At 34.8% G+C, this 23,075-nt stretch overlaps 1 protein-coding gene across 1 annotated transcript in view; it reads right to left on the bottom strand.

Moving 5' to 3' along the window:
- Nucleotides 1–23,075, bottom strand: part of TMEM232 (transmembrane protein 232) — a 244,369-nt gene that overhangs the window by 154,571 nt on the left and 66,723 nt on the right. Inside the window, exons 9-10 of the mRNA XM_035012307.1 lie at nt 15,765–15,888; nt 11,623–11,875 (exon numbers count right to left, since the gene is read on the bottom strand). Of these exons, the coding sequence (XP_034868198.1) occupies nt 11,623–11,875; nt 15,765–15,888 (377 nt within the window). The remainder of the gene's footprint in view (nt 1–11,622; nt 11,876–15,764; nt 15,889–23,075) is intronic.

Below are 23,075 nucleotides of genomic sequence, written 5' to 3'. Positions count from 1 at the left end.
ACAAAAAATAGCAATGGAATCCTTTCAAAAATGGAACTAGAGATGTCCTTCATAGTACTAAGGACTGTGTGGTAACTCTGGTGATCCCCAGGTCCTGAAACAGTAAATGTCAGCAGTGAAGACACCTTCTGGATCACTGCAAGGATGAAGGGTTTTCAAAGTTTGGAATCATGATTTACCTAATTTGGGAGATAATGATCCTCTCGGGTTTGAGAATAAAAATTAAAACCACTACAAGTACTTATTTTCATCTTGCAGCCTCTTGAGTCAAAAAGAAATTTATTGAAATGCAGCTTCCTATTAGAATCTCTTTATACCCCTCCCACCCTGTGTTTGGCTTTGTAAAATAAATAAATAAAATCTTAAAAAAGAACTTACTCAGTTTTCTTATTTCATGGTTTTCTTGTTAGTTTTCAGTGACTAAAATGCAGATTATTTTCTTTCCATGAACTTCATAATTTCTAGTAGAATATGACTGTCCAGTTTTTATGATTTCCTATTGTTTTCAGCATATAATGTAATCTAATTGCATACACAAAATAATGGGTTTATTTGTACAGGAATACTTTTTTTTAAATAAAGATTTTATTTATTTATTTATTTGACAGAGAGAGATGCAGCGAGAGAGGGAACACAGGCATGGGGAGTGGGAGAGGGAGAAGCAGGCTTCCTGCTGAGCAGGGAGCCCGATGCGGGGCTCGATCCCAGGATCCCGGGATCATGACTTGAGCCCAATGCAGACGCTTAACGACTGAGCCACCCAGGCTCCCCCGTATAGGAATACTTTAAAATCAAGTTTAGCATATGCCCATATGGTAAAAGTACTTAATATTTTCAAAAACAGTCCTTATGAAATTAAGGTATCTTATATACTAGTGCATCTTGTACATCAAAAAATATGGCAAAAGGTGGATACCATATTCATAGATACAAATACAGATATATAGATATTTTATATTCCGTTATGAAAATCTATTAGTCCAGGTAGACGAATAGATTATTTTACTAGTATAATACAGAGAATTATTGTTGTTTGATGTTTAAGAAACTGCCCTTTTTCTAAGTTTTCTTGACTATATTCTTCCAGATCATCTATAGAATTAACCTGCCAATTTATACTCTTTTGACTAATGGAATTACATTTAATTTATAGATTAATTTAGGGAGAATCTACATCTTTACAATACCAAAGTTTATATTCATTTATTTCAAATCTTCTTTTATGTCTTTAAAGTTTTATGGATTTTGTTCTTTATAGAGCACATTCCTTAGGATTTTGCTGTTTTTATGCTATTGTGTGTTTTTTTTTTTCTATTTAGTTTTTGCTGGTATATAGTAAAGTTATTGACAGTAATGTTTCATGTAACTAGCCATTTTATTTAATTAGTGCTAATATTATTTTCATACTCTTAGCTATTCAAAATAGACATTCAGATCACCCATAAATGTTTTTCTAATATTATACCTGCTTTTTTCTTTTTGTCTTATATCAGCTAGGATATCCAGAATGTGGTAAAATATCAGCAATTAATGTAGAAATTCTGGATTTTACTTAACCTAAATGAGATTATTTTTAGTTTTTCATTCTTTTTTTTTAAAGATTTTATTTATTTATTTGACAGAGATAGAGCACAAGTAGGCAGAGAGGCAGGCAGAGGGAGAGGGAGAAGCAGGCTCTCCGCCGAGCAAGGAGCCCGATGCAGGACTCGATCCAAGGACCCTGGGATCACAACCTGAGCTGAAGGCAGCCGCTTAACCAACTGAGCCACCCAGGAGCCCTCGTTTTTCATTCTTTAGGATGATGTTGATTTTAGTTTCTGATAAATCCTCAACAATTTAAGAAAGTACCCTTATATTTCTAGTTTTAATCCTATTTTATCTTCTTAAAAAATCAGGCATGTGTTTTTACCTTATCAATTCTATTTCAGCATCTATTAAGAGTAACTCCTTCCTTAGTTAAAAGAGATTTAAACTTTTTAATAATGATCTCTCCTTAGATTCCTAGAATGAACGGTATAAATATAGTATATTATTACTTTAACACACTGCTGAATTTGGTCTGTTAGTATTTTACTTAAGATTTGTACCTATACATGCATTCATAAGACAGAGTGGTCTATTCTTAATACTCCTGTCACCAAGTTTAGGAATAGAGAGACAACACATTTTGCTTTATAGAAATTATTCCCAAAATTTTTCCTAAATTATAATATTATATTATATATAATATATAAATAATTAATTTGCCCAACACATCATACACATAATGCTAGATATGTTTTGAGCATGTATGTACATGCAGGTATATAAAGATAACACTGACCTGTGGCAACAGGTCAAGAGCCCTTCTATATTATAATTGAAAGTAAAAGCTGTATAAAAAGTAAATATTCTTCTGTATTAATATACATTTTATTACTTTCCCTGAAAGCTAGTTGTGAGGATACCCAGAATAAATCATTTTTTTAAAGACAAGGTTTGGGACCAACAACCACTCTAATACATTCAAGAGGAAAAGATATTTTCACTATAATTCAAAAATAATTTTAATAATAACTTTAATTACTCTTCAACTCTACTTACAATTGTTTTTGCTAACTATAATTATTCTCAACACACTGAATGGTTTTTCTGTTATCTAAGAGGCTGGCAGATATTAAATTTAATTCAATACACATAAACTTGATAGAATGCTTACTGGATATAAAGAACAATATTAATATGCAGGGTGGTTATGAGTTGCTATTATTTAAGGTACTTCAACCTACGAGGGAGATTTAGATTTTATGAGAACTAAAGCATATATAATTGTGAAGCCTTCTTTTTCAAAAACTATAAAAACTTATTTTTTGCCAATTTAAGAATAAAAGACATTTTTCTATAAAGAGATATTCCTAGTGTCCTTCCTAGGATTTTAGAAGTCTGTGAAAGAAAGAAAGAAAGAAAGAAAGAAAGAAAGAAAGAAAGAAAGAAAGAAAGAAAGAAAAAGAAAGAAAGAAAGAAAGAAAGAAAGAAAGAAAAGAAAGAAAGAAAGAAAAGAAAGAAAGAAAGAAAGAAAGAAAAGAAAGAAAGAAAGAAAGAAAGAAAGAAAGAAAGAAAGAAAGAAAAGAAAAGAAAGAAAGAAAGAAAGAAAGAAAGAAAGAAAGAAAGAAAGAAAGAAAGAAAGAAAGAGTGTTCTATGTGGTGAAAGGCCCTGAAAATTAAATGTCATTAGTTTCTCTGTAAATAAACCTGTGCTTGTGGGGAAACTGAAGATTTTTCTACAGATAAGTTAATGACATTTTTGAAGTAGGAATCCATAATCATCACAACAAACCCTGCCTTCAGTGAACTAATAGAACTCATAATGTTCAAGATAAGAGTAGAATGTGTCTACTCAGCAAGTCTAGATAGTCTGATGTCCAAATGAATTTTCCTCACATGCAAGTTTTATCAAGTGCTACCAAAAACATCAAATATTTAAAGAGAAATACAGATTCATCCTGAAATTCAGTGCATTTAGTATTGTATATTTCAAACTTTAGATTCCAAGACCAAGAATCCATTTCTTTTTTTTTTTTTTTTTCCCGCCCCAAGGACCCATTTCTGATTGGCTGGTTTCCATAATGGCTTCTTAACTTTTCATGTTTATTAGCCCTTCCCCATCCTTACTTCCCCCATCTGCATCTTCTTCCCTTCTCCAAATTCAGATTCAAATGAACCACAGATTGAGTCCTACTTTCCATAACCATGTCGTAGCCATGTTTATCCAAAGTTGTTTTTAAGTTCTTTGATGCTCCATGAGCCATTAATATAGAATGATGCACATAATGCACATTCACATTATAATGAGTAAACAAATGGACAACTCTTCTCTTATGAATTGAAAAGAACTTGTGCTAATTATTTTTGAAAAAAAAAGAATGAGAATAAGTGGATAAGCAATGTATAAAGATGATGTTTAATAACCATTTTGAGGGATGCCTGGGTAGCTCAGTCAGCTAAGGATCTGCCTTTGGCTCAGGTCATGATCCCAGGGTCCTGGGATTGAGTCCTGCATCAGGGACTTCTCCCTGTTTCTCCCTCTGCCTGCCACTTCCCCCCCCCCCCCCCCCGCTTGTGTTCTCTCTCTCTCTCTCTCTCTGAAAAATAAATAAAATCTTTTTTAAAAATAACCATTTTGAATTGAAAATGTCATCTCATCATATCTCAATACAGTATCCATTTCCTTTCCTTCATCCATTCATGTATTTGACACTTTATTTATTGAGAGGTTACTCTGAATGAGGCAATGCATTAGGTAATGTAGGGTGAAGCAATAAAAGCTAAAACCTATTCCCTGACCTGAGAGAGAACAAAACTTGGTAAAATAAGCTTGGCACAGATTGTAAATTACTTCACAATATCCAGTCTCCCTTTCTTCCTTAGTAATATGAATCACTACTTTTAGCTTGGCTGATTGATACTCAGAAAACAAAATAAACTCTCCTTAGGTGTGGCCATATGATTACACTTAAGCCAATGAGTTTACAGCAATAATGCTATGTGGTACTTCCTATTAAGAAGACAGTAGAAAATGAATACTATTATTCTTCCCTTCTGCACCCTCAGAATAGCAAAAGAAAATGAACCTGCCTCCCTGAGAACCTCTTAAGCCCTGACACCAACCTTAGACTGCCTATTTCTGGATTTACTTTATGTGGGAAAAAAATAAATTTTCATTTTATTTAATCTAATGTATTTTTTACTACAGGTAGCCAAATCTACTCCTAACTAACATAGAGAAATAAAATTATTATTAAAAATACAAGCTATAATTTGGTAAAATCCACTGGAGAGGTACAAAAGAAAGTTCAGAGAAACATGAGGTTACGTATATTAGTAAATTAGCTTTTCTGTTCCATATATTTATCTCGTATGTTCCACAGCATGTAACATATAGAAATATGAGAGGCAGAGAGAATAAATATCTAATATCCTTATTCAATTGGACTGGATTATCTATTTGTTCCTTAAGCCATATAATATTCTCTGTACTTCCATACAAATAAAAAATATACATTTTATGTTGTCAGTATCATGACATCAACTGAATATTCTGCTAATTTTTTTCTGTCTCACAAGCCTGACAGAATTGATACTTTTTTCAGAGTAGGGTTTAATTAATTTTCAGTGAATGACACATGTCACCTATATTAACAAGCTGAGAGATTATTTCAGATGCATAGGGTTTTTAGAGAAATTGTGAGGTCAATGATATCTCTTTTGAAAATTATGTTTTATTTAAAAGGATGACAGAAAGAAATAAAGAATGATATATCAAGCAAGATGAGTTACAGACCTACAAATAACTCCAAAAGAAAGCAGGGCATGTAGAACTTTGGATTAATGATTTCTGAATTCTTCTTCATTTTTAAAATACAACTGTGTTTTCTAAAAGATATAGACTAAACCGAGAGATAGCAAACCTGAGAATAGATCAAAGATAAATCTTCAAACATATCCTACATTGAGAAGTAAGAAATAATATAATTTATCCTGGAGTAAGTAAAAGATGATTATTACAAAAAGTTTTTTAAATAACTTTTTTATAATTGCTCATTTTTGCAATTTTATGTCTAACATAAAGCCAGTGGATGAAGAAAATGTGGTATACATCCATGATAGAGTACTGTTAAGCCTTAAAAATGAAGGAAATTCTGCCATATGCAACAACATGGATGAACCTTGAGGATATCACGCTGAGGACGGTCATGGAAAGACCGACAAATGCTGCATGGTTTCACTTACATGAGATATCTAACATGATCATATTCATAAAATCAAAGAGTATAATCAAAGAGTGTGGTTTCCAGAAAATGAGGGAAAGGAGAAATTCAAATTACTAATCAATGGACATAAAGTTTCAATCAAGCAAGATAAATAAGCTCTAGAAATCTATTATACAACACTGTACCCACTGTCAACAATAATGTATTGTACACTTAAACTTTTAAGAAGGTAGATTTCAAAAACTAATGATGTACTGTATGGTGACTAACATAACATAATAAAAGAAAGAAGGTAGATTTCATGTAAAGTACTCTTCCCAACAATAAAATAATTTTTAAAAAAGACAGATACATTTGGTTAACTTCCATATATATATATAAAATACTCAGGGGTACTATACTTTCAGATTTGTCAACACAAAGAATTATGAATTATGAGGACTGCCTGAATTCCATCACTAACATGTACATGGATTTTTAAAGGAGTTTAATATTTTCCACATATAATAAACACAATACTGTTACTGAATATTTTTCTGAATAACCTTCACCAAGATAAAAGGTATATTGAAGATTTAATAGAGTACCCTTAAACATTTCAATTGGTTTTAAGATTCCCATTAACTTGCGTTTGCTTTTTAAAAAGGAGTTATTGCTCTGTAATAATGTTTTTTCCTAAGTTAAAATGAATCAAAATGTAGCATACAAAGTTATTTTACAACTGTGAGGTATATTTCATTCACTAAATCATTGCAGGACCAGTTTAAGAAAATAATTCTCAACAAAAGAATGAAAAGGAAGAATGTCATATTTACTTTTCTCATTCAGAGACAACATTGAATGAAAAAATACTTGGGTCTCACATGTCTTCACATCATAACACTGGAATGAATTATTACCAATTCAACATTAACAACATTACAACCTTCCAGCAATCTTAAGAAGCTAATCATAAACCATATTGAAAATCTGTTTTTCACATATTATGAAAAGCTAGCACAGGAGCTTGGCAGTAAGCAGAGATGGGAGATGAATGCAAAGTGAAGAGGTGGAGAAAGAGAACCAATGCAATTATCATCAAATATTTGAAGAGCTTGCATGTGGGAAATGGAATAGAGTTGTTGTTGTTGTTTTTTCTTATTACCTCTAGGAGGGAAAACTTAAACCAAAGTTAGAAAGATAGATTTCATTTTAATATAAGGAAGAATCTTTCACAGTGTTTAAAAGTGGGATGACCTGCTTTGGGAGATAGGGAGTTCTAATCTCTGTTGACTTTTAAACAGAATGTTACTGTGGACTATTTGCAAATGGGTCTACTAGAGATTTGTGCGTTGGATGAGGACAACATGAGCAACAAAATTTTTACTATTCTGTGATATATTTGGTTCTATCATTTATTATGTATTTCCTATACAAGACATACTGAATCAGTTTCTGTAGGTTTCTCACAGAATACACCATTTTCAAGTGTTAATTTCACAACACAGTTTCCAGATAATCAAGGCTTGATAAAAGCCTATCATTTTGGTACTCTGAAAACCAAAGTAGGAGCATAGAATATGGCATTTCAAATATAGTGTACAACACAAAGCTACGTTTCCCTCTTTGTAAAATTATATATAAATCATCTGATATAAATACTCTCCGAATAGATGCATAAAGGTCTGCAACAACAAGTAAGAAAGGTATTTTCCTCTATGTTTTACCAGCTTGTTTAACAGTTAAATTTATAGGCTAGGTTTTCTCTAGGCTTAATAATACAGATTCCTACACTCCACTTTTCAGATTTTTGATCCAAAATTCTAGAACAAGGCCCAAGAATTTACATTAGAAATAAGGACCATGTACAGAGTCTATGAAAATACTTTTTATAAACAGTGCTATAGGATAATGACTGCCAGAATTCCTCAAAGTCATCTTTTTCACATTCTTCAAAATGCAAATGGGTAATTTTTTAAAATTTTTCATTCAGTAGGTTAATTAATTTAGTTAGTTCAGTATAGTGAGGTAGTTAGTATGGACTCTGAAGCCAGACTGCCTAGGTTAAGACTCAGATGTACTGCTTACTAACTATATTTCCTTGGACAAATAAACTCAGTGCGTCAGTTTTCTCATCTATAAAATGAGGACAGTATGAATATCTAGGTATAGTCTTGTTGTAATGATTAATGAATCAGCCTAGACTCATGCTTGACATATAGTAAGAGCTCAATAAATGTTAACTATTGTTATCCTTTATGACCCATCAAGGCAAAATATTTCTCAAAATTGGAATTCAACAGGGATAAAGCAAAAATTCTGTGTGTTTAAATAAATTAATTTTTATCATCTTCCCTCATGTTTTTCCAGTTCAAAATTGTCTCATCTAAAGACTATGCTGTCACTATATCATACGCCTGAAACTCATATAACACTGTGTTAACTAACTGGGATTAAAAACTTATAAATAAGTACATAAGTAAATAAATAAATGAAAATAAATACAAAATAGAGACTATGCTATAAAAATCTGTGTTTCAAATAAGGATTTACTAGGCATTTGAGCATATTCAGACCTGCCTATATCACAACACTCTGGGGAGGTATATTAGTTTCCTTGGGCTGCCATAACAAAATATCATAGTCTTAGAGTCTTAAACATAAGAAATTAATTTATTTTCTCATAGTTCTGGAGGCTAGGATTTCCAAGATCAAGGTGCCAACTGATTCTGTTTATGGTAAGGGCTCTTTTCTTGACTTTTAGATAGCTGCTTTCTCAGTGTCTTCAGATATTGGAGAAAGTGAGCTCTCTGGTGTCTTTTCTTATAAGGACACTAATTCAAACATATCAGGCCCTACCATCATAACTTCATCTCCAAATACAGTCACATTGTGGGTTATAGTTTTAACAAATGAATTTTGGGAGACACAGTTAAGTCCATAGTAGCAAATGTTAAATGTATAATTGGTATTTATAAGCATACATAGAAATTTCCATCCAATCAAAACCACTAAAAGGCAGCACTTCAGTCACTGGGCAGAGACCTCACTCTAGAATTAATAAATATCTGACTCTATGAAAAATTTGTTTGACACAAAACCTCAGAATGAAAACAGAACATTCTAAGTAGTCATCCATTTTTCTAGATTCTTTAAGTTCTGCTCCCATATCAGATCAGATCAGTGTTATAGTTTCCTATAACATTGCCTTCACAAAACTATGATTTTAAGTGTTTTTTCATATTAAAGCCTTTATATAAATATGGTCCATAAGAACACTATTTGACTCATTCACAAGAGACTATTTATATATTATATATACCATTTAAAAATATTTTTCACTGTCATTTATACCTTTATACATAAATAAAGTAGGATTCTGAGGATATAAACTGTACATCTAATGTTTGGGGAAAAAATCCTTCCTCACTGATGTTTTCTCATTATAACAATATTAACAACCACATTAACAACCATAACATCTATTAACATTTATTGGGCCTTTACTATGCACAAGGTACTATGCCAATTATTTATATGTTTCCATAGTTTTTTCTCACAAAAAGCCCTATGATATGAATAGCAGTCTTATCATAATTATCAGGTAAAGAAATCAGTCAGCAAAATTAAATAAATTGACCTAGGATTCCAAGATATAAGTTGTAGAATTAAAGTACAATTCTGTGCGACTTAAGACTGGTTCTCTCACTCTAAAAATTTATTCACTTGAAAGATAAAATCATGTGAAAAAATCATTTTCAATTAAATACAGAGGCAGCTCCAGGTTCTTTAAGTCACTTTCCAAAAAGACACACTTATCTTCCCCGGTAATCATGTTGACAATGCCTACACAGTATTATTTATGGCTTGTACAAGAAGTTTGATGTCATTGAAATCAGATTGACTTCTGATTGTGAAAGAGGCAATTTTGATATGTGTATCCTCTATTGCAGATCAAATCTTTAAATATGTTGCACAACCAGAAACATCTATTTTCTTGTCCACTTGGGTTGAGAAAACATGGACAAAATACTACATCTATAAGTAAGATACCTAGGAACAAATCTAAGCAACAAGGTGAAAGACCTGTACTCTGAAAACTATAAAACACTGATGAAAGAAATTGAAGACAACACAAAGAAATGGAAAGTGATTCCATGCTCATAGACTGGAAGAACAAATATCATTAAAATGTCATACTACCCAAAGCAATCTACACATTTAATGCAATCCCTATTAAAATACCAACAGCATTTTTCACAGAGCTAGAACAAACAATCCTAAAATTTATATAGAACCACAAAAGACTGAATAGTCAAAGCAATCTTGAAAAAGAAAAGTAAAACTGAAGGCATCACAATTCCAGACTTCAAGTTATATTACAAAGCTATAGTTATCAAAACATTATGGTACTGGCACAAAAATACACACATATATCAAGAGAAAAGAATAGAGAACCCAGAAATAAACCCACAATTATATGATCAATCGTCAACAAAGCAGGAAAGACTATGCAATGGGAAAAACACAATCTCTTCAACAAATGGTATTGGGAAAATGACACCTACATGCAAAAGAATGAACTGGACCACTTTCTTACACCACACACAAAAATAAATTCAAAATGGATAAAAGACCTAAATGTGAGTCCTGAACCCATAAAAATTCTTGAAGAGAACATAGGCAGTAATGTCTCTGACATCAGCCATAGCAACATTTTTCTGGATATGTGTCCTGAGGCAAGGGAAATAAAAGCAAAAGTAAACTATTGGGACTATATCAAAATAAAAAGCTTTTGCACAGCAAAGAAAACAACCAACACAACTAAAAGGCCATCTATAGAATGGGAAAAGGTATTTGCAAAAGACATATCCATTAAAGAGCTAGTATCCAAAATATATAAAGAACTTATAGAACTCAACACCCAAAAAACAAATAATCCAATGAAAAAATGGGCAGAAGACATGAACAGATATTTCTCCAAAGAAGACATCCAGATGGCCAACAGACACATGAAAAGATGCTCAACATCAGTCATCATCAGGGAAATGCAAATCAAAACTACAATGAAATATCACCTCACACCTGTCAGAATGGCTAAAATAAAAAACACAAGAAACAACAAGTCTTGGTGAGACAAAGGAACCTTCGTGCTCCGTTGGTGGGAATGCAAACTGGTACAGCCACTGTGGAAAACAGTACGGAGATTCCTCTAAAAGTTAAAAATAGAACTACCCTACAATCTGGCAATCACACTACTGGGTATTTACCCAAAGAATACAAAAACACTAATTCAATGGATACATGCACCCCTATGTTTATTGCAGCATCATTTACAATAGTGAAATTATGGAAGCAGTCCAAGTGTCCATCAATAGATGAATGGATAAAGAAGATGTAGTATATATACACAATGAAATATTGTTCAGCCACAGAAAAGAATGAAATCTTGCCACTTGCAATGACATGGATGGAGCTAGAGAATATAATGCTAAGCAAAATAATTCTGAGAAAGGCAAATAGCATATGATTTCATTCACATGTGGAATTTAAGAAACAAACAAAAAAATGAGCAAAGTGGAAAAAAAAGAGAGAGAGAGACAAACCACAAAACAGACTCTAAAGTGAACAAAATGATGGTTACCACAGGGGAGATGGGTGGAGGGATGGATGAAATAGGTGATGGGGATTAAGGAGTGCACTTGTGATAAGCACTGCATGATGTATGGCATTGTTAAGTCACTATGTTATATATCTGAAATGAATAAAACACTGTAGGTTAAAAAAAAGTAAATAAAAATAATAAAATAAAATAAATAAAAGGCTTATTGCTATATGTGGACAGGGACATTTAAGAAATATTTCTCAACAAGTTGAGAAATAATTTACTTACAATTATCTGACATTTTTGAAGAGAAATATTCCAAAAGACCTAAAATACTTGTTTCCTTCAACTCTGATGGTTCTTCTGATTTATCCATGAGTAAAATATCTTTTTGTGAACTTTTACAGACACAGAAACCAGTAAAAGCAGTTTTTCGCAAATTAGAAGTGGTTGCATACAAGCAGATTTCTGCAAGAATTGTTGTATACATGTAGACTACATTCCAGGCCCAGGAAAAATCATCTACCTTGCAGCCTTCTTCCTAAAATGAGAAAATAGTTATTAGATAATCAAAGTATGTTCTGTCATAATTAAAACTATATACTGTACTTATGATAAGAAATATCTTCAAATTTTATAGAGTTGTTAAAGAACCATAATCAACTAATATTTCTAAAATGTACTCATTAAAAAACAGGTTTTCCATGGGTAGATAGCATAAAATCTAGCTCAAAGAATAAAAAATACAAATAGCTAAAGAGTACATAGAGAACAATTTTTCAATTTCCTTAGTAATCAACAGAATATAAATTAATCCAATGAAATACAATTTCCCATATTATATTATAAAAGAATCTTTTTTATATAAAGCTCAATTGTTGTATGTGGCACTTTATACATTTTAAAATCTAATTTGTCTGATATAAGGATTGCCACCCCAGCTCTCTTTTGGTGTCCATTAGCATGGTAAATGGTTTTCCACCCCCTCACTTTCAATCTGGGGGTGTCTTTGGGTCTAAAATGAGTCTCTTGCAGACAGCATATTGATGGATCTTGTTTTTTTATCCAATCTGATACCCTGGGTCTTTTGATTGGAGCATTTAGCCCATTTACACTCAGGGTAACTATTGAAAGATATGAATTTAGTGCCACTGTATTGCCTGTAAGGTGACTGTTACTATGTATTGTCTGTGTTCCTTTCTGGTCTATGTTACTTTTAGGCTCTCTCTTTGCTTAGAGGACCCCTTTCAATATTTCTTGTAGGGCTGGTTTCATGTTTGCAAATTCCTTTAGTTTTTGTCTGTCCTGGAAGCTTTTTATCTCTCCTTCTATTTTCAAGATTTTTTTTTTTTTATTTGAGAGAGAGAGAATGAGAGACAGAGAGCATGAGAGGGAGAGGATCAGAGGGAGAAGCAGGCTCCCCGCCGAGCAGGGAGCCCGATGCAGGACTCGATCCCGGGACTCCAGGATCATGACCTGAGCTGAAGGCAGTTGCTCAACCAACTGAGCCACCCAGGCGCCCCTCCTTCTATTTTCAATGACAGCCTAGCTAGATATAGTATTCTTGGCTGCATATTTTTCTCATTTAGTGCTCTGAATATATCATGCCAGTCCTCTGGCCTGCCAGGTCTCTGTGGATAGGTATGTTGCCAATCTAATGTTTCTACCATTGTACGTTACAGATCTCTTGTCCCGAGCTGCTTTCAGGATTTTCTCTTTGTCTCTGAGACTCATCAGTTTTCTATTAGATGTCGGAGTGTTGACCCATTTTTATTGATTTTGAGGGGGGTTCTCTGTGCCTCCTGGATTTTGTTGCCTGTTTCCTTCCCCAGATTAGGGATGTTCTCTGCTATAATTTGCTCCAATATACCTTCTGCCCCTCTCTCTGTTTCTTCTTCTTCTGGGATCCCAGTTATTCTAATATTGTTTCATCTTATGGTATCACTTATCTCTCAAATTCTGCCCCCGTGATCCAGTAGTTGTTTATCTCTCTTTTTCTCAGCTTCTTTATTTTCCATCATTTGGTCTTCTATATCACTAATTCTCTCTTCTGCCTCAATTATCCTAGCAGTTAGAGCCTCCATTTTTTATTGCACCTCATTAATAGCCTTTTTGATTTTGACTTGGTTAGATTTTAGTTCTTTTATTTCTCCAGAAAGGGTTTCTCTAATGTCTTCCATGCTTTTTTCAAGCCCAGCTAGTATCTTTAAAATCGTCATTCTGAACTCTAGTTCCACCATCTTACTAATGTCCATATTGATTAGGTCCCTGGCAGTCAGTACTGCCTCTTGTTCTTTTTTTGTGAGGTGATTTTTTCCATCTTGTCATTTTGTCCAGAGGAGAACAGATGAATGAGCAAACAAAATGCTAACCGGGTGCAAGGACCCCAGAAAAATATATGCTAAACAAATCAGAAGAGACCTGTAACCAGGGGAAAAGAAAGGGAAAGAAAGAAAAAAGAAAAAAAGAAAAAGATTAAAAAAAAAAAACAAGAATATGATCAAATATGATCAGGCTGGTGCATAGATCAGTGCCACACACTAGATTTTGGGCATATTTTGGTCTGTTAGAAGAAAATGCCTCCCAAAATTTTAAAAAAAGAAAAGCTTATATATGTACAAAAATAAGGGTAAATATGATGAAGGGTTGGAATATGACTGTAAAGATGAAAATTAAAAAGGATTTTATAAAAGGAATTGATAAGAAGTTGGTTGAAAAAAGAAACGAGTAATTTAAAAAAAAAAAGGGAGAGAATATGATCAGGCAGGAGACTAGAACAAAGCCATACACTAGAGATTTAGGGTATATTTTTGTCTGTTAGAAGAAACTGTATCCCAAAATTTTAAAGAGAGAATAACATATATATATACCAAAATAAGGTTAACTACAATGAAGGGATAGAATATGACTAAAAATGAAAAATAAAAAAGATTTTTAAAAAAGTGATTGATAAGATGTTGGTTGAAAAAGGGAAAAAAAATTCAAAAAAGAGAATTAAAAAAATTTAACTTTGAAAGACTATAGAATCATGGGGAAAAAGCCATGAATTCTATGTGCAGTATTCCCCTAGTGCTGGCGTTCTGCAGTTCTCATTGATCAGTAAACTTGGTCTTGGCTGGCTATTCTTGCTGATCTTCTGGGGGAGGGGCCTGTTGCAGTGGTTCCCAAATGTCTTTGCTGGAGGTGGAATTGTCCCGCCCTTGCTGGGTCTGGGCTAAGTAATCTGCTCGGGTTTGCTCTTGGGAGCTTTTGTTCCCTGCAAGCTTTCCGTACAGCTTTGGAGGAGGAGAATGAAAACAGCAGCCTCCCAATCTCCACCTGGAGGAGCTGAGAACTCAGGTCCCCATTCCTCAGTGCACCCCCCCCAGAGAAAAGCAGTCAATCATTCCCATCTCCCTGGTCTCCAGCCGCACTCCGTGCTCACCTGGCCTGTGACCCAGCATTTCTATCTCTGGCACATGACTCAGTGTGGAGTCTCCAAACCCAGCAGATCCCTGTGGTGCGCTCCTGTGCCACTCCTCCTGGGGGAGGAAGGGGAATCTCCCTGGATCTGCCACTTGTTGGGTCCCTGCTGGAGGAGCAGTGGCCTGACTGTGCTGCGGATCACAGGTTTTTTTTTGTTTTTTGTTTTTTTTTTTTCAGATCATGGTTTATGGCAACCCCAAGCTGAGAGCCTGCTCCTCGGCTCTGTCTGTGCAGCTGGCTTCCCCGCTCCGATACCTGGGAGCTCTGCCATACTCAGGCACCCTTGGTCTTCCTGTGACCCCAAGGGTCCCGAGACCACACTGTCCCAGCAAGGGTTCCACCCCCCCACCCCCCACCCCCCGCTTAGCCACTGGAGCAACATCCCTCAGCGGAGCAGACTTCTACAAGTTCCAATTTTGTGTTCTGAGGCTCTATCACTTGTCAGTATCGGCTGATGGAGGCCCCCTCCCCCGCCATCTATCCTCCCGAGTATCAACTTGGATTCACTTCTCCACATGTCCTACCTTCCAGAAAGTGGTCGCTTTTCTGTTCAGAGAGTTGCTGCTATTCTTTTCTTTGATCTCCTGTTGAGTTCGTAGGTGTTCAGAATGGTTTGATCCCTATCTAGCTGAATTCCTGGGACCAGATGAAATTTAGGTCTCCTACTCCTCCGCCATCTTGCTCCTCCCCCCTCAAGTTAATAAAATTTAAAGTCCCTCTGATGTGTGTGTGTGTGTGTATAATCTATTTCCATATCTTGACATCTCTCTCTATAGCCATCTATCTATCCATCCTGGGATATATGGTAAATGTGCATTTACTTTTATATTTAATTAAAATTTTTATCACAAGGTTATGCTCATTATAAGCCCTAATATGATATGCAATTTAAATAGTGGCAAAAATAAAATTTGTTTCTCTTGAGTTCTTTTAAAACACATAAATTAACAATATACTGTTATTACCTGGTTTTGAACAGACATAATGCTTAAAAGAAAATCTCTCATTAGTTCCATTAAAGCTTTCAAGCAGGCCATGTTTAGTTTGGCAGCTTCCCCAAGGACCAACAAAGCCAGTATTGAATCCAACCTAGGAATTTTATGAACAAAACAACAAAGATCTTCATTAAAACAATAATAAACAATTTTAATGAAAAAATTGGCCAGAGTTAATGAGTATCCCAGATTACCAGATACATTTAGTTTTAATAAAGACCAGTATTGGTTGACACTGGTTCTGATTAAAGTCTACAAGAAAGAACCACATTTTGGGAAGATATTTGAATTCAGAGTAGAGTTCTGTCAAAACTCTGAGAGTAATAAATACCACAAAAGATCACATTTCTTCATAGATTCTGTATAACAAGCAATCAAGGGCTCTGGTTCTAGAGTGTCCCCAAAATCTCATAATAGGTTTTGATTTTTAACTTTCTGCACCTAAGAAGTGAATTTCAAGAATGTTTTCCTCTCAAAAAAGAGAACAAATTTAAAAATGACCTTCCTAAACACTCCAAAAGTTCAGATTATTTGATTTTACAAAAAGTGTAATTTCTTAAAATCTATATTTCTGTTTGATTAGAAGATTGTCAAGATTTATCACTCAAAATATTGTATAATAACTGGGAAATCACACAAGAATCTATTAGTCATAAATGAACATATATTTGATAGTTTCAGGAAATTAGACATTTAGTGCTATTTTCACCCAACTGAAAGAGATATAGTTTGAAAGAGAACTGGTAAGAATGCAAATGTAAAATTCCTCTGCCTAGAGCTGCATATTGCCTTGATTTATAAGCCATTGATAAAGAGTTAGCATATTTTACAATTATATTTGAATTTGACAACTGTGATATTTCAGGCCAGTAAGTCAAGTTCATTATCATTTTCAAAAGGAAACACCTCTAATCATGGGGGAAAAAGACAATTCTTTATATTTGAATAGAGCTTTACAGATCTCAATGTGCTTTCACATAAATTATCTCACTCATTGAACCACAATTTTTCACACATTCAAGACTTCTTTGAAATCTTTTTTTTTAAATATTAGAAAATTGAGACATAAATAGATGTGGGAGATTTATACAGGTTCCTGTTTTTAGCTAGGTTAAAGATAACTAAAGTCTTGGGGCACCTGGGTGGCTCAATCATTAAACGTCTGCCTTCGGCTCAGGTCATGATCCCAGGGTCCTGGGATCGAGTCCCACATCGGGCTCCCTGCTCAGCAGGAAGCCTGCTTCTCCCTCTCCCATTCCCTCTGCTTGTGTTCCCTCTCTCTCTATGTCTCTATCTGTCAAATAAATAAATAAAATCTTAAGAAAAAAAAAAAAGATAACTAAAGTCTTCTCTCACCTAAGGGTACTTCCAGTGTTGCTTTTCCAAACCATTATTTAAGGACATCGAAACTAAACTTATTGTGGTGATCATTTCACAATATATACAAACATTCAATCATTTTGTCATACACCTGAAATTAATACAATGCTATATGCTAATTATACCTCAATAAAAAAATTTAACCTCAAGATGACAATGCTGCCTATTGCCTGCTCCTTCCTTTCAGAAATAAACCTCAGTTTTGTTCAAAACAGCAAAATGCTCAGTTAACATTGCTCCTCAAAATGGAAGTGTTCTATATCTTGATTGTGATTACACAGGTGTATGCATTTTTCAAAGGTCATAGTTCTGTGTACATAAAATGTGTGAATTTTATTGTATTTTGTAAATTATATCTTAATAAATTTGACTTAAAAAATGAATCCCCACACTCCCTTGAAGCTTGGACTAGCCATAAATGTAGATGTAGTCAATGAGATACAAATGGAAGTGTATTATGAAAGTCTTCCAGGTAAGCTATTATTTTTCTGATTAAGAAAGAGATTAAATTTAGATAACAGGTGATTTTTTTTTCCTTTGCTCATCCTTTCCCTCCCGCTTGGAAAACATACATGATGCCAGAAGGTAGAGCAGCTATCTTGCAACAATGAGGATAAAAGTCCAATACTATCAATGGAAGAAAAGGAAGCTGGAAGGAGCTTGGGTCTTGATTTTCTGAAGAATCTCCATATCAATAGTGTACTGCTTGTTATGTGCAATAATTAGTGCCTTATTTGGTAATCCAATTGTAGTTAGGTTACTGTTTCATGCAGAAGAACTGATAGACTAACTGATAGACTCAGCATGATGTTTACAAGCATGAACTTAAAGTCAGAAAAATGATAGATGGAATCTTAGCTCTGTCACTAATTAGGTATATGACATAGGGCAATTTGCATAGCCTACCTCAGTCTGAATCTACTCATCTATAAGTAAATATAGCAAAACCTATTTTTCAGAGACTATTAGGAGATGTAGGTATAATACTCTGTGTGAAATGGCTAGGTTGAAAATGCTGACCTGAATCAAATTACAAAAAAGACTATTTCTTCAAAGTCAAAGGATATGAATTTGATAACTTTTCTCTGTGAAGTCTTAGAGTGACTGAGTTCCAGATGCCCTCGGAGGTGAATGACCAGTGAGTCATTCTCAGAGTACTCCTCACCCCACTTCACAATAAGGTCAAGCAAAGGAGAGTATAGGAGTATAGTCTCAGACTTTACAGAACTTCCCCTTGCCCCTGAATATACGTCACAATCCTAAGATTTTGGTTCTTCTGTTCTCTTTTAAGTCTGGGAAAAAAATTTTTTTTAAAGATTTTATTTATTTATTTGAGAGAGAGAGAATGAGAGAGAGCACATGAGAGTGGGGAGGGTCAGAGGGAGAAGCAGACTCCCCGCCGAGCAGGGAGCCCGATGCGGGACTCGATCCAGGGACTCCAGGATCATGACCTGAGCCGAAGGCAGTCGCTTAACGAACTGAGCCACCCAGGCGCCCTAAGTCTGGAAAATTTTAACTAGTGTAGGGCACTTCCACTAAAATATGGATGAAAATAGATCCATTAGTGTCAGCCTCCTATGGTAGAAAAATGCTTCAACACAAACACGCTATTTTCAATCAATGCTACTGATTGCAAAATTTTCTGTAAGTGAAAGTACCTTTGCCAAAAATAGAATAGAAACACCAATACTTACAAATTGGAGTTTCTTAAAATTCAAAACTAAAAATCAATGCACATAGAAAGAATTCAAAGTTGATTAGGTTAGAAATTTTGCACTAGCTTCTTTGTGAACTCACTACAGTACAAATCTCAATCATTAATAGACTGACTTGGTTTTACAGTGCCATGAAATTAAACATGTATAAAGTAATTTATAAATATTATAAAATTTCCCCTAATTTGATAAATAAAGAAACTAGGGCAGAGGTCTACTGGCTTGTCCAAAATAACATAGTTACTTGATTCATTTTACTTTAAATTTTTCTTTCACTTTTAAAGTTAATGTGAACCACTGCACACAGGTAAATAGTACCAGATCCTGGACTAGACCTCAGCTAGCCTTACTCCGCCCCACTGTTCCTTCTACACTAATATAAACAGCTAAAATATATCAAATAAATAAATGTATAGATGATAGATTGCTAAAATACAATAAATAAGAGGCTTCATAAATAGCTACTGACCTATCTATCTACACAACCTTATAAAAAGTTTAGGAACATCAGCATTCAAGACAGTTTTCCTAGGTTCTCCTTACTCCTCTATATCGATTTCTTCAATGATCAAATTGTAATTTTAAAAGATGGAATTAAAATGTCTCCAAGTCACAACCCTTAACAGGGTTATTTCAACAGAAAACACTGACAATGTCAAAATGCACACAACCCTAAAAATGAAAGACTAAGAATGAAAGAGAAGTCACAAAGAGTAGCAATTTAAAGGGAATTTCCACAAATCATAAAATTGATGGAGCTGGATTAAGAACAGCAGCAAGGAATACACACATTCCACCTCGTGAAATTCTAGCCTCATGCCCCCAACAAAAGTTAAAAGGGGGAAAAATGATCTCTACCATCTATGGTGTTTTTCATAGATTCAGAAAAAAAGTAAAGCCAGTCCCTTACTTTGGAGTACTGATTTTTTAAGAAGCCAGAGTATTATTTCTGTGCTTCATTCTCATCTCTCTCATCTGGCAACTTCCAGATGACAAAAAGGGTAGAAAACCATACTGTGGCAATGTGTGTGTAGGAGGTAGGGAGGAGGAGGAACACTATAATGGGAACACTGGAGGGCATTTTCTCCTCAAAAGAAAAAAATGTCAAAGAGTAGGAAGAATATAGGAAGGTCCCTGATGATAGTGCATGTTGAGTGTTGCAGCATTTAACAACTCTGTTATGTATGCTGTGAATACAAACCTCTTATTTTAAAATACCAAGTTTTTATAGATTTCTCCTAGGTAATGAGGTAAGTAAAATAGAAGGTGAAGAATATTAAAGCAAGAGCTAAAGAGAATATCAGTCTGAATACTCAGAGAGGATCATAGCTCTGAAAATGATTTTTTACAGGGACCAGAAGATATTTTTATAACTCTTAAGCACCTTTAATAAAACCAAATAAGAGGAAAAGACAATGGAAAGCCTTGATACTGAGACGAAAGGTAGTATGGTAAGAAAACAAAAGACTGCAAAGAGATTAAAATACAAAAATATAATTCAAATCCATGATGAGGAAGTTAACTACAAAAGTTGCTTGGAAGGGAGAAAACTGGCAAACTGGGACCCACTACTAATTCCCATTGAGACAACCAGGGTATGTCTGGGTGGCTCAGTTGGTTAACGTCTGATTCTGGATTTCGGCTCAGGTCATGATCTCAGGGTCATGGGATCAAGCCCCACCTGGGGTCCTGTGCTCACCAGGGAGTCTGCTTGAGATTCTCTCTTTCTCTCCCTCTGCCCGGCCCCCCACTTACGCTCTGTCTCTAAATAAATAAATAAAATCTTTTTTTAAAAGAAGAAAGAAAGAAACAACCAAAGAAACATAGAATCAAGGGGAAAAATCTGTAATACTACAAAAAAGAAAAAAAAAAGAAAGGAACTTTAAAGATGTTAAAGTTATGAACAAAATGGAATTCAAATGAAGGAAAACCTTTCCAAAGCCGAGAAGCCAAAAATTAATTTAAAATTTAGTGCAGGCATATATGGGTTTTCCACTTTAATGTAATGGATAATCCAAACTCAGAGAGGCAGGAACTGTGCACTGAGCGTGTGAACGATGAATAATCAATGGAAGGCCTTCAGGAAACGCAGACCCGTCACCAGCACATTTGAGCAGAGCTGCACATAGCAGGGCTTTTCTCTGAGTAAAAGTGGAGGATTTACCTCAACAGTTTCCAAAGGTGGCCAGTGAGACAAGGGAGGATGCCTTTTCTATCCTGGCTGCCAAATCACAAAGATATGCCTAAAAAATTCTGGATTGAAAATAAAATAGAAAAAAAAAAGTAGACTGGCTTTGAACATCAGTTAGGAAATAGCATAGCAACATTTAGAGATTTAAAGTGGGAATTAGGAAAAAAAAAAAAAAAAACAACTGTGGGCACAGAAGCCTATTTCCAGACAAAATGTACATTATGCTTTTCAGGGGAAAATGAATGGTGACAAATGTTATTCTAGCCTAGAGTTGTGCATAAACAAGGGCTCACCTAATGAAATAGGTCGCCTGTGTCCATACTTAGAATGTACTCAAACCAACCAAGAAATGAATAGTATGTCACAGCTTAAGAATGGGAAATCCTAGTGGTAAAAGGCTGACAGTGAGTGGGAAAAATAGATAAAGTTAAATAAGTAAAAATAATTTCAGAAATATGACCCTTAAAATTAAATATTGATATATAACTCATCCTTTAAGGAGGGGATAGAACACTTTTAAATAGTGATTTAACCTTAATGTTATCAAAAACTCCAGATTATATTAACAGTCTAGGAAGGGAGGGTTAATATAAATAAATAAAGCTCAATCTTCATTGTACATGAAGAGGGCAGGCAGGATTTCATTCTTGATTTTGGCCCTTTATGAAAACTACTTTGAAGAATGTATTTCTATTTCCATTGTCTGATTTTTGATACTCAGAAAAGATGGACTACGTGTGAATCTAGTCTTTAGTATGTCTGCTAAAAGGGGTTCTTTCTCCTGCTTGCAGAGCTTCATTCTCAGAGCTCCAGGAATAACAGTGGGGAAGAACGAAGGGCTGGCGTGTTGGACAAGCCAGGAATGCAGCTTCACCAGAGAAGGCCCAGGTGGGTCACTAACTGTCACCTCCATCCAGTCCTATCAGGCACTTCATCTGTTTGGTTTGTTGGCGGTAATGAATCCTAGTAGCAGGACCTTTCCGTCTTTGTTTTTGCTCTCCTTGCTTTTCTCTAATCATGGCAAGTTATGAGACCCTGATGTAACCCCTGTGTCATGTCAAAATAGTTCTTATTAAATAATTTTAAGACAGAGAGTGGTATAATCACATTTAGGTTGTAACCCTGGCAGCAGAGTATGACAGATTACTGAGGGGAAAACTTAAGGCAAAGAGCCCAGTTAAAAAGCTTCAAGAGTCATGAGACAACAAGGGCCTAAACCAAGGTTGTGACAGAGCAGGTAGAGAACAGGGGAACAGTTCCGAAATGTAGGGTGTGTAAATTGGTTAACATGTGTCAGGTATGGAGATCGAAATTCAGTAGGCAGAAGCCTCTCTAGGAAAAAAATAATTGAGATCTGAACTAGTAGGACATGAAGTAGTAGCGGAGACTCCGAGTATAAGAAGTGTTTTCATTACTTATCTCATTTAAATCTCTCAAAAGCTCTCTGAAATGGCTACTCTCTTTATTTATCTGCTAACCAGACTCTGTTCATAGCGGTTAAGTGACTCATTCAAAATTAGACAGGTAGCAAGAGATAGGACTAAAACTCAGGTCTTCTGATTTGAGGTTGAATGTTTTTTTACTGCACCACAACCTAGCAAGGCATAATTACATATTTACCCTTGCTATAGACTGAATGGTTACACTTAGCTCAGAGGATCAAAGGATACATTTAAAAATCCAGTAAATGAATCTGAAGAGTGAGGACTTAACACTGCAGTCTCAGCTCATGAAGGAGGAGGAGGACTATTGACAAAAAAGTTGTTTGAATGGTTTTGGTTAGACTGTCACGTGAACGTTATAAACACTGGGGTTCAGGAGATAGGCAATGTGGATATCAGTGACCTAGACAGAAATTAAGGCCTTGCTGCCTATACAAAGAAGTTGGTTCTTTGATTCATTTCAAACACAAATACTACTCTGGAAACCACTTGCCATGTCTATATAATTTTAAGTTGTCAAGCTTTTTTGGAATACATTCATGGAGCGCATTAA

The sequence above is a fragment of the Mirounga leonina genome, unplaced genomic scaffold (genome assembly GCF_011800145.1).
Source record: "Mirounga leonina isolate KUSES-001 unplaced genomic scaffold, KU_Mleo_1.0 Mir_104, whole genome shotgun sequence".
NCBI classification, from domain to species: Eukaryota; Metazoa; Chordata; class Mammalia; order Carnivora; family Phocidae; genus Mirounga; species Mirounga leonina.
Note: the sequence above shows the minus strand (reverse complement) of the source record. Positions and strands in the feature narration are given on the sequence as shown.